At 44.5% G+C, this 12,715-nt stretch overlaps 1 protein-coding gene across 4 annotated transcripts in view; it reads right to left on the reverse strand.

Annotated features, from left to right (window-relative positions):
- Window positions 1-313: 313 nt before the first annotated feature.
- Window positions 314-12,715, reverse strand: part of ROCK2 (Rho associated coiled-coil containing protein kinase 2) — a 73,122-nt gene continuing 60,720 nt past the window's right edge. For 3 of the 4 annotated variants that reach the window (XM_085854451.1, XM_085854453.1, XM_085854452.1), the window contains 3 exons: window positions 5,460-5,682; window positions 5,236-5,326; window positions 314-2,222 (listed from right to left, as the gene is read on the reverse strand). In XM_085854451.1, coding sequence (XP_085710577.1) covers window positions 2,076-2,222; window positions 5,236-5,326; window positions 5,460-5,682 — 461 coding nt within the window. In that variant the 3' untranslated portion in view covers window positions 314-2,075. The remainder of the gene's footprint in view (window positions 2,223-5,235; window positions 5,327-5,459; window positions 5,683-12,715) is intronic. The other variant, XM_085854454.1, reaches the window with a different exon arrangement.

Below are 12,715 nucleotides of genomic sequence, written 5' to 3' on the forward strand. Positions count from 1 at the left end.
TGCCAAAAGGAGCCAGTGAACCACGGCTAATCTGACTGTCGGTCACCTGAGGACTATGATGGGCTGCAACAGTGCCATTATGGAAAATTGGGGATATAATCAAAATGGCCCTATCGATTGACTGGAGAGGCTCCTCAAACAATGGAACATCTACCAGACGATTTGAAGGTTTTTGTGCCAGGGCCAATGTTTTACAGTGGCTGGGAAAAGTGTAGTGACAAGAAGATTGGCAAAAATAAATAGAGGACAGATGTTTCAGTTGCCTTTGAACCCATTGAGGTATCATCAGTAAAAGTAAATAGCAGGCAGGCCATTGTGGAAAAGTGCCTTTTTATAGTGTACACAGTTAAGTTTGGAGAGCAAAGTTAAAAAGTTGCCAGACAGCTGCAAGTTAACGTAGAAAATAAAACAAAACGAGCATAACAGGTGAACTGCGTCGGTGATAATCTTCACACAAAGCTGTACTTAAATAAAAACTAGCAAAAACAAACATTCAAACATTTCCAGTGAATAGTAAAAGTTTACCTTCATTTGCATCCCAAAATGAAAAATTATATTCGGGGGTTTTTTTTTTTTAAGCTATAAGGCCACGGTTAATCGACGCACACCTCTACAGTTTACAAAAGGCTACGAGTGGACTGGTTTCCTGTCGAGGCCGTTGTACGATGTGAGTGGCCAGATGTGACTCCACTCGGGTTCTGGGGGTTTTGCTACACGAGTGCTCTGAGCAGACAATGGTTTTTGCAATAACTCTGCACAGCCATCTGATGATGGCTCAGACAGGTCAGCACAGAGAGAGCAGAGAGCGGGTGTGGACCGGTTAAGGGCGAGAGAAGAGAGCGGGTGGGGATCAGTTGAGGGCGAGGGAAGAGAGCGGGTGGGGACCGGTTAAGGGCGAGGGATGAGAGCGGGTGGGGACCGGTTAAGGGCGAGGGAAGAACAGAGATATATATTTTTTCTTTCCAGGGTCATCGTGTTCTTCACATTGAAATTTGTCCAAATAAAACTTTATCTAATACATAAGATGTTGATCTACTGCAGGCAGCAACACCACAATGCAAAACAGGTTGTTCTTTCTTTTTTTGGCCACGATTAAAAAAATAATAATAATAATAAAATAAAAAACCCTCAATTATGATTTTGGACAAAACCTTAAAACAAAAGTTGAAACCATATTCCATATATTCCAAAACAAGAATGCAGCATTGCAGTTTAACAACCCAAATTTTTTTTTTTTTAAAGGTCTTGTATTCCGCTCGGGATAGTGCTAAGGTAAAGGAAAAGGTGTCGATAAAGAAGAGCATCAGCAGCTTTGCTCTCCGGAGGCACAGAAAAAAAAAGTGTTCCAAAGAACTTCCTTTGTGCAAGGAATTGTTTTAACAAATAAAGAGAAGGAAATGTTTCATTCCTTGTACATACTGCAGGTCACCCAAACCATTGCTTGCATCTTAGAAAGAGAAAACATAAACCAATGCTGGTCAATTGTGCAAAGAAAAGAAGAAATAATAAAAAAAAACAACTTTTTTTTCTGTGTTAAAAGTTACATCTCGCAAACTTCGAGGTTTTGAAAACAATTCATCGAATGTCTGTCATTTCACCGCCGCTGAATAGGACCGATCGAGCTGGTGATGGTGAGATTGGGACGGCAAAACGATGACGGAACGCAAAGTGGATAAATGATCCCAATATTTATAAAAAAAAACAAAAAACTGGAAGGGTTGGGGAGGGGGATAAAAGGGTTTATAAACGTGCATAGCTTTGCGATTTGGACAGAAGCACCCAACGTGTCCAAGATCATTTTACAAATGTAAACAGAAGAGCCGTGAATCGGGCGAGCTGTACAAGGCGGCTGAACGTGCGAGATGCCACACGTGGAACTCACCAGCCATAGTTCCTTACTGCTACGTCGTGGCGCTTCCTGGAGGAATGCTCTGTACAGGTCCTAGTTTGACACACACACACATGGATAAAACTGCCGAAGAGGCAACCGCTGTGGTCCCGAATGTCTCGTGTGTCTGAGGTTATGGCAGAGCAATCATTTAAATACGTTCTTTATCTTTCTGGCAGCAAAATAATTACAATATAACGCCGACTGAATAAAAGGAAAAGAAAACAAAGCATCCGGTCTTGACAACAGGAGCCTCGGAGTGCACGTTGGTCGACTTTTTTCTTTCTTCTTTTTTTTTTCTTCTTCCATGGTGTTGGATGTGGGGGCCAGTTAGCTGTTGGGAAGATAAAACAAGAAAACGTACAAAGAATTGAGATAAATAGTGAAACCTTCACAGGAAAGGAGAAAATATTTTGAACACATGCATCAAGCCCAAACAACTCGTGCAGGAAGTAAAGGTGACGAACGTTGGGTATGGTGACGTGCAGGGAACGGTAAAGCATGCCAAGGCAGGTAGAAGGGAAGTCACAGGTTTTATTTAACCAATAGGTACGGGGGTGGGGGGGGGCAGGTTGAAGCAAAAAGGGGAACGGGGTGAAAAGGAAAGTACGGAGGTGTACAAAGGAGTGGGTAGAGAATGGAAAGCTGGGTTTAAGGGGTTAAATACACATTTTTGGCCATCATTACAAATCGATGGTCCCTCAAAGATTTAGTTCCTGGAAGGAATAATTTTGCATTGTAAGACAAACACTGCAGATCTAACCCTACACGGTGAAATGTGAAATTTATTTTCTGCCGATGCCACAGTGCTTTGTTGTCCTTGCATGCCCTTAAGGATGGGGGACCAGTAAAGGGATGAGAACCTAGAGGAGGATGGGGAGATTCCCATGTGACCAATTTTCAATGACGACCATTTCACAGAATGTTCCTTATACAGACGCCTATATGACAATAGCCAATTGTTAATCAAAACAACCTATTAACTTGCAAGCATGTGCCCCAGCCCCACTTTTTGTTGCATTGTTTGTCGGTCAAACTTTGAAATACTGAGAACATGGAAGGCTGAGACAGCAGACAAATCGTTAGAGTAACGGTGTATTGGCGCCACATGCGAGAAGCCAATCACAGCGCACCAAGCCTCGCATAGCCAATCAGCAGCATCTTACGATCTTTTGCCAAGCCACACAAAGCATAGTTCACGCTTTTGTCCCGGCATTTATTTGATCTGAATAACGAAAACTCGCAGAAGCCCATGGGAAAATAAAATACTATATATATATATATATATATATATATATATATATATATATATATATATATATATATATATATATATATATATATATATATATATATATATATATATATATATATATATATATATATATATATATATATATATATATATATATATATATCCTTTTATTCTTGCACTGGTTGAAAGAGCTAAAAACAAAAAAGGGACGTTTATTTATTTAACAGCAAAGAGGAAGAAGAATAAAAAAAAATTTGGAAGCGATTGAAGCAGCAGTCTATTACCTATACACCACCTGGGTTCAATTATTATTTTTTAGTTGGAAAAAAATATATATCGAAATTTTCCCGTAGGTTTGGATGAATTTGAAGCAATTTTTACTTAAATTTTTTTTTTCGCTCCGAGGAGTGTTTGAGGGTGGGACAGATAGAAACGGACAGCATTAGCTAGATATATATATATATATATATATATATATATATATATATATATATATATATATATATATATATATATATATATATATATATATATATATATATATATATATATATATATATATATGTTCTACATAAAAACAAATGAGACGTTTGTTTGCTGTTTGTTTTTGTGTGACGACTCATCTGAGCTCCCAAGGTTAACTGCGAAAAAAAAAAAACTTATCGAATCACTTTTTTTAACCATGATGCACCTTACAAGCGGTTTTAAACTCGTAACGTATTATAAATACGAGCCACAACTTGTCGCCATCTCCGAGGGTAGATCCATACATACAATCCTTCATGAAAAGCTCAGATTATTTTTGGATTTCCACCCAGATACACATATATAATTGGTGAGATGCTGAGCTCCGATAATAATCAAATATGGTATCTGATATGAAAAATAACTGAAGACGTTACAAAGATTGGTAAGTTTGGCGAAGGAGTCACCTGACCTCTAAAATGTGCTAATTGGTATTATTCAAAAACTAAAAAATAGTACATACACAACCTTTCTATTGATTTAAAGGTAATTTTACTGCTCATCTAACAACATAATTCTCAAAGGTGAAAGAAAAGTTTGTGGAAAACTAAAAGTTACCATCTTAGCTAACTTCTCACTACATCCACACTGCAAAATTATTTTGTGGGAGGAGGGAGGGAGGGAGGGGTGGGGTGGGCAGATGGAAAGGGTGGGGTGGGAGGAGGGAGGGGGTGTGAGGAGGAAGGGATGGGGTGTGAGGAGGAAGGGGTGGGGTGTGAGGAGGAAGGGGTGGGGTGTGAGGAGGAAGGGAAGGAGTGGGGTGTGAGGAGGGAAGGGAAGGAGCGGGGTGTGAGGAGGAAAGGGAAGGAGTGGGGTGTGAGGAGGAAAGGGAAGGAGTGGGGTGTGAGGAGGAAAGGGAAGGAGTGGGGTGGGAGGAGGGAAGGAGTGGGGTGGGAGGAGGGCAGGAGTGGGGTGGGAGGAGGGAAGGGAAGGTGTGGGGTAGGAGGAGGGAAGGGAAGGTGGGGTGGGAGGAGGGAAGACCCGGCTTTGCCCGGCAACACCGAGTACCTTTGCTAGTACTGTATATAGATTCAACAAGTAATACGTTTTGAGTTAGACATTAAAAAAAGAAAAGATAAACCGAAACACCAATAAAGCGTCCAGTAAAGAAAAAAGAGCAGCGGGTTCGGGAGGAGAACGAGTGCAGAAACTGAAAACCTTAAGAATAGAACGACAAGAATAAGAATAGAATCGGCCGAACTACACTTTAGTTTCTCTCTTCACGGGCACCGGTGATGCCATCTTTAGTCATGTATTTCAAAATGGTTATTTATACGAACATAAAGTTTCATGTCAGAGAACTAGCTTATAGGCATAAAATAAAATCAACTTTGGGTTCAGGAATTAAATTTGAATCCCAGATTCGATGTAAAGTTTGCATATTTGCTTCTTGAAAATAAGGATGTGAATATCTATTCATATTTGTCTTCCATTATTGAACCCATCCCAGAACGAGCACATCTAAATTGACCGAGTGTGGTGGGAGGACACGAGGCTTTTGAGGATAAAAAAAAAAATTCCTGGAATGGCAATCACAAAGCAAACAAGGCACTCGAGAGCAACTTACAGGTCCAGCCCTGGACCAGACTCCAGCGAAGTGCATGCCCAGGTGGTGACCAAAGCTGTCTACCTGGAAGATGCTCCTCTGTGAACCTTCGCTAAACCAGAACAACCAACAAGAAGACCCGGCCGACAATCTTAACCTCAGAGTCGGTTCACTCCACAATGTGACAGAACCATCAACTTTGAAAGAACCCGGGTCCGTGACCCTCTCGTTCCGTCTACACCAACCTGGGCTTGACTTGCGACTGCTGCCGGCCACTGCGTCGTATTGACTGGGTCGCAGAGCGGAGAGAGGAACGAGGGGAGCCACGTGCAAGACTACCAGTATCCCCCTCGGATGCTGGCAATTTTCTGGGAATCCTCTTTGTGAGGCGAGACACCCAGCGTTTCTGCTCGTCCGAGGATGCCGCCAACAGCAAGATGTCCTTTGCGGTTGCCACGTCATAGCTCACTGCGAAACAGGCGAGAATTGACCGAGACAGCAGATGAGAGTTCACAAATGTTTCCATGTAATGAAAGGATTTTTGGAGTACAATAAAGTTTTGCTTTCAGTGGTCTTAATTTACCAATTTACCTCCAAGTTCAATCAAAATGCAGTAAATAAATTAACTGGAAGGGCACTCGCCAGAGCGCATACCTCTGCCACGTCATGCCTGATCCACGAGAACACATCGGGTCCAATATATTTTTGAGATATCATGCTATATATCTTTTTTGGGCTGATCTCTCAATGGTGAAGAATCACATTAAATATCAAATAATTCTCGTATCCGGATCTGGATCCAGATCTTCACCAAAATCTAATCAATTCATCCTTGCCACACACCCAACCTGTCAACCAAGTTTCATCTGAATCCGTCCAAAACTTTTTGAGATATCATGCTATATATAATTTTTAGCTCTCTCTCTCAACGGTGAAGAATCACTCAAGACATTCTAGTAGTCGGATCCAGATCCGGATCTTCACCAAAATCTAATCAGTTCGTCCTCGTCACACACCCCAACCTGCCCACAAAATTTCATCCGGATCCGTCCAAAACCTTTTGAGATATCCTGTACACAAACAGACAAAAAGGGGTGAAAACATAACCTCCTTCACCTTCAGTGGCCGGGGTAATAAATATAATGGGTAATGGAAAAATTTAAGACCAAACATACGAGCCTCGTCCCAAAAGTTGTTACCCCCACAAATATAACGGCCGTAGTACCATTTACAAACTTTATGTTACATGATGTGATAACTCAATCGCCAGTGCACCTTGCCAAGTGAAGAAGCCTTCTTTCGGAAGATCCAGTTCAGAAACCTCAGATTAAGAAGATCCCAAATTCCTGCCCTGACTTCCTGTGTTGGAATGGCGACCAGTCCAGGATTGTAACCCTCCCCAAGAAACAGCTTCGGCAAAACCAATGCTCTGTCTCGATTCAAGAGCATATAATACATGAGAAATTTCAAATATTTCTTTGTGGATTTAATGTGCATTATTATTTTTGGATCACCATGAATGAAACAATGGTTTTAGGGTTCTTCTTTGCTGAAGCTTTCTGCAATGGCACCGTTCATGGTTGACGATGATTAGACGTCCCATGCTCTTTACACAACATTGGCACTACCGAAGCAATTCCAAGGTGAGGGTGATACTGGTTATTTTGCCATTGCCTTCCCAGCAGTTAGTAAGGGCATTCATTTGAAATATGTTTCGGATAACTCGCCGACCCTTCACAAAACACAGCACGGGATCTTTAACATCCAGCATCTAATGCCGGCAAACGGGACGCCCAGTATAACACCATCCGAAGGGAAGGCACTCAAATTGATGAATCGCCATGCCTGTGAAACACCAGGATGATAGATTATAGCTGGGTCAGGATTCAAACAGCACAGAGAAGAGTGTGCATACCTCTCAGCTATCAGGCCAGCCCACATCCTTGGTACAAGCTGATATATTGATTCCTTCTACTATAAATGGATGTGTGTGTGTGTGCGTGTGCTTATTACTTGGAATTTTTTTTTTATTTTTTTTGACAAGCATGTTGATCGCTTCTGTGTGTTTGTTGGTTTATCTGTCCGCTCACTTTCAAATCGCCTACAGGTCACAATTTTACACAGATCTTCACAAAACATCACCAAATGGTGTAGTTTGTGCATGACAGAATCCTATTTATTTTTTAAGGTCAAAAGGTCAACATGGGCCAGATTTCTAAAACTGTCAATTTCCATCCGATTGACTTGAAATTTGAAGAGGATTTGCGTATCAAGTCAGTGAATTCAACCACCAACTATTTTCAAGGTCAACATAAGCCAAAATTTTTTTTAATTTGTCAATTTTCATCCAATCGACTTGATATACGAAGAGGATTTGCATATCAGGTCGATGAATTCAACCACCAATTATTTTAAAGGTCAACATAGGCCTAATTTCTAAAATTTAGGAATTGGACCAAAAACTATATATATATATATATATATATATATATATATATATATATATATATATATATATTTTTTTTTTTTTGTTACGGCTGTGGAAATTCACAGAACACCATATAGGTCCTTAGTTCAGTTATTCCGGTAAGTCTGTGTTCAGATAGATTTCCCCACCGTTGTCTAATGGGATTTTATTCGTGTGATCAGGGCTGTGATCTTTGAGTTAGCCGTTTTTCTTTTACTATCGTTATTTTGGACCAACCGCTTCACAACCACAACCTCCACCACCATCACTCTCATGAACCGCTTCACAACAACCACCACCACCACGTTGCCACCTCAGCAGGGTTGCGAGAAGCCCGACATTCGTCGGGAGAGAACGGACGACGGCCTCACCCCTCCCCCCCCCCAACGAAAAACACATGCGGAAGAGACGCGGGGAGGAAGTTATCACACCAAAAGAGCCGAGCCGAACTCTTGGAATTTCCCCCCCCCCCCGAGCGCCGAGAAGGGGGGGGAGGGCGAGGCACCGTGGTTATAAAAGAGCGCACTGAACGCGTGGTTGAGGTCTGCAGGTCGTGGTTGTGGTCATGCTCTGTGTTGCTCTCTGAGTCAGTCTCTCTCTACCTGGGTCTCTCTCACTCGTGGTCGCTCTCTGAGTTGTCGGCTGCTGGAGGTTGTGGAGGTGTGTGGAAAGGAGAGAAGGGTGTCGTATTGGAGTGGTGGGCAGTGAGTGGAGCCGCGGTAGGGGCCTGGAGAGAGCGGAGCCAAGGCACGCGGCCTGCCGAGCCGTGCCTTACCGTGGGTCGTGGAGACAGGACGTCGCGGGTCGCCCCAGCGAGGTGAAGGTAGCCAGCCCGGTCTCGCGGAGCCTTTGCGGTCTACACGGCTCCGTGTTATAAAGACCACAAGGGGTCCAGTCTACCCCTTGTCTGTCCTGGGGTTTTTCCTTGCTTTTGAATGAACGTTGTAGCGCCATGTCCATAAGTCACTGTACATAATAGATAGACGGTCGTAGTTCTTGTCTTGCTCGTGTTTTGTCCCTTACCCGCATTTGCTTTATATAACTGCATAACTGCATGCGTGTTTTGCATTGAGTGCATACATGATTGCATACGTGCATTGATTGATACATGACTGCATATGTTGTGTGTGAAATAAATGTGCTTGTTTAAATGTTAACCCGTTCGTTGTGTCCTCTTTCCCTAATCGAAATGCCATATTGCACTCGGGATATAGTTGGTTTTTGAATAGCCGGTAAAGTGATCGGGTCCAACGGGACTCGCGATAATACCCCGCTCGGTTATCCCAAAACGAAGCGAGCTGCTTAAGCGGCTCGTTTCCCAGCGGTGTCCGGGAGTGAGATTCGAATCCATCCCGCCTCCAACCAAAATAACGGGAATCGGATCAAGTGTGTGCGAAGCGACCCTCCGTTCCCCCAAATTACGAGCTTTTTAAATTAATTCCGAGACGCAAAATATCATTTCAAGGCGAACGGGAGCAGGGGGTATTAGATATAGATTTAGAAATGTTAGAATCCATGGTTGAGGACGCCATCACGATACGGGTTGGACCCCTACCAGAAAGTTGGGAAATACGGCGATCCAATGCATCTGGTTCTCTGTTTTATTATTATAACCGCACCACGAATAGTAGTCAGTGGGAGTGGCCTGTGCAGGAACTTTTCCGGCAAACAAAGTCAGAGTCGCAAGATGGCGGCGCGGCCGCACCTCAGCGCGGCACAAGGCGTGAGCGGGCCGCTATTAATAGCGCAACGAGCCACACGGAACGGCGGGGGAAGCGCTCCCGCCCACCGGTTCAAACCACGGGGGCATGGCAGGTGAGGCAGGGTGACTGCAGTACATTGCAAACTGAATTGGCCGATGCACAGGAACAAATTTGGGAGCTGAATGAGGAATTTGCCAGCACAGTCGAGGAACTACGTGGGGAAATGACGCAAGTAGATTGGTTGCGTGGGTTTTTGTTACAAACGGCGAGCAAACTGAATAAAAGAAAAGAGGAGGAGCAAATTAGTAATTCTCAGGATAGGAAGAACTTGGAGGAAGAATGGGAAAAAAGCTAGAAAAGAAAAAATGTGAACACGATTTGGAATTGAAACAACTGAAGGAAGGGTTTACCCGAAGGTTGGAACATGAGAGGAGTGAACTGAACAAAAGAATAGAGGAGGAGCAAATTAGTAATTCTCGGGATAGGAAGAGCTTGGAGGAAGAATGGAAAAAAAGGTAGAAGAGGAAAAATGTGAACACGATCGGGAATTGGAACTACTGAAGGAAGAGGTAAGATCAGGCAATCTGATAAAGGAGAGCCTGGAACAGAAGATAAAAAGAGGAGAGAAATACCTGGAGCAAAGGAAGGAAGAATTGTTGGAAAAGTCAAGACAGTTCAAAGAACTACAGGGAGAAATGAGGAAAGTAGAGGCGAGTACCCATGAGTTGGTACAAGAGAAGAGCAAACTGAACAAAAAAAATAAAGGAGATGAGCAAGAGAATGGATGAAATGAGGAAGGAAGAATGTAAAAGAGGTGTGGAGATGAGAGAGGAATTAGAAAAAAAAGCTTCCGAGTTACGGAAACACCAAAACAAAGAGACGGGATTACAAAACGAGCTGAGGATGTTAAGAGAGGAAAGAAAGACAACGGAGAATGAAACGTTAAGGAACCACACTGTGCAGATCGAACAGTTAGAAGCCAAAGCAAGGTTGAAGTACGCGGATGTAGTGAAGGAACAACGAATGAAGCAGGAAAGAGAGATAAACCAATTAAAGGAAGCGACGAGATTGGAGAAGGAAGAACATGAGAGACAGTGGGATAGAAAACAAAAAGAAAGACAAGAACAACTGAAGGAGAAAGCAAGGTTGAAGTACGCGGAGATAGTGAATGAACGACGAATGAAACAGGAAAAGGAGATCGGCCAATTGAAGGAAACTATGAGATTGGAGAATGAAGAGCATGAGAGACAGTGGAGGAAGAAACAAAAAGAAGGACAATAACGACAAAAGGAGAGAGCAAGGTTGAAGTACGCGGAGATCGTGAAGGAAGAACGAATGAAACAGGAAAAGGAGATCGGCCAATTGAAGGAAACGATGAGATTGGAGAATGAAGAACATGAGAGACGGAACAAAGAGCGCAGATGGGGTAGAAAACAAAAACTATATGAATTTGAAATTAACCAACTCAAGGAGAGAGCAAAATTGGAGTCCACAGGGATGTAAAAGCTCCAGAAAGATAACGAACAGCTAAGGGGGCTCAGAGAGGAAGAACGACTGAAATGGAGCCAGGAAGTAGAACAGCACAATGATAGGGGATGTGTGACATCACCACAGGGAAGAACGTTAGTGGTGCGGGACTTGATAGACATCTCTCGTCGGATGAAACAACAATTAGGGCAAACCCTGAAAATGGAGACCGTGGAAATAATAACGGGAGCCCGGGTGACTGAAACGTGTAAGACGAGACACGAGGTGATGACGTCCGAAAAATCAAGAGACGATAAGCCAGGAAGAAACGGAGGTAATGAACGAGGTGACGGAATTAACAGAGACACAAAGGGAGACGCAGGAATTAAAAGAAATAACAGACACGGGAGATAGAAAAAGTAGAGGAGAGACTACACAATAAAGACGGGGTGAAAGACGAGCACACACACATGGAGGTAGTGGAGGACAATGGGGGCGGGCTGGTAGAATGTGTCGTGACCCGGTGCAAGCAGCCGGATAGCCTCCTTCAGGAATGGAGGGAGACGCTATGCTCCCTTGAAGCGGATCTCGACCAGGTGGGTCCGGTCGAGCTTTGCGAGGTAGAGGGAGTGAGTGCTGTGGACGGGTGCACGTGGAGCTTGGGGGGTGTGAAGGCCCCAGGACCCCTTGTGGTGGCACGAATCCCCAGTGTGATTGTTCCGGTGTGTGGTTACGAGTGTGCCGAAATGCGTGCTTACCAGCATGCATTGTGCGAGTGAAACCCCCTGTGCAATTGGAAGGCCGTGTGTGAGTGGAACCACGTGTGTGAGTGAAATGGCATGCGTGAGTGAACGGTTGTGTGTGAGAGAGAGAGCGTGTGTGAGGTCGCTGTATGTGAGGGAGATGACAGTCTGTATGCGGAAGAACGCAACCGCACGTCCGAGTGTCATGGAGAGGTGTGTGAGCGTCATAGCACGCTGGAGTGCGTCCGTGGAGTGATGACGACAGGACCAGACGAGGGACAAAGGCGGAGTAGCGGCCATAGCTGTTTTGGGCACCGTGCCGGGTTTGCAAGGCAGCGCGCGCAGGGTCCCTGCTGTGCTACGCACGAGGCCGCCACGTGCGCGTCAGCGCAGGTGAAATCCGGTCCGGAAACGCACGCGGTGGATGTTAGCCGATCCCGTGGACGGACAGAAGCTCGGCTGGGATAGATGAATTTGGAACGGACGGGTTCTCCACGTGAGCGTGTTTGTAAAGCTCCGACGAGTAGAGCACATGTGTTCGCGTGGGGAACCCCTCGAAACGCGAGGCTTGCTTGGGACGCGCAGGGTGACGTCGTGGCTGCATGGTTGGAATCCGGCAGGAGGGAAATCCCTGCCGGATGGTACCGTCCGAGGGACGAGGTGCGCGAAGCGCGAGCAGCTGCCATGATGTCATGGGGAAAGAGCGCAGGTTACGAGTTGCCGCGCTGGTGTGCGCATGGAAAAAGGAAAAAAAAGAAGAGAGAGAAAAGCAAGCCTCACTGTTTCGGGTAAACAGGATTCCTAGGCAGAGGGAGGAAGACCCCCTTGCCCCAGGCACAGGATGGAACGAGTTAGGGGGAAGGGTTAGTTTAGTTAGACCGGCTTCATGGGGCAGGGACAAGTCCTCATATGGCCCGTGGAATGGTTAGTTAGAGGGATGTCAGTTTAGATTTAGGATGGGAAATGGGAAATGATTATTTGGAGACAAGGACCGACTTTGAGTGTGTAGAGGGGACCTAGCTTAGCTACGTAGATTAAAAGAATGTGCTACTAGTTTAAGGGATGACTGGGAGCACGAGTTAGTAGAGGGAGTTCGTGAGAAGAATGGCAGTGATCAGCGA

The sequence above is a fragment of the Eptatretus burgeri genome, chromosome 14 (genome assembly GCF_056783735.1).
Source record: "Eptatretus burgeri isolate ZD-2024b chromosome 14, Ebu_testis_v1, whole genome shotgun sequence".
NCBI lineage: Eukaryota > Metazoa > Chordata > Myxini > Myxiniformes > Myxinidae > Eptatretus > Eptatretus burgeri.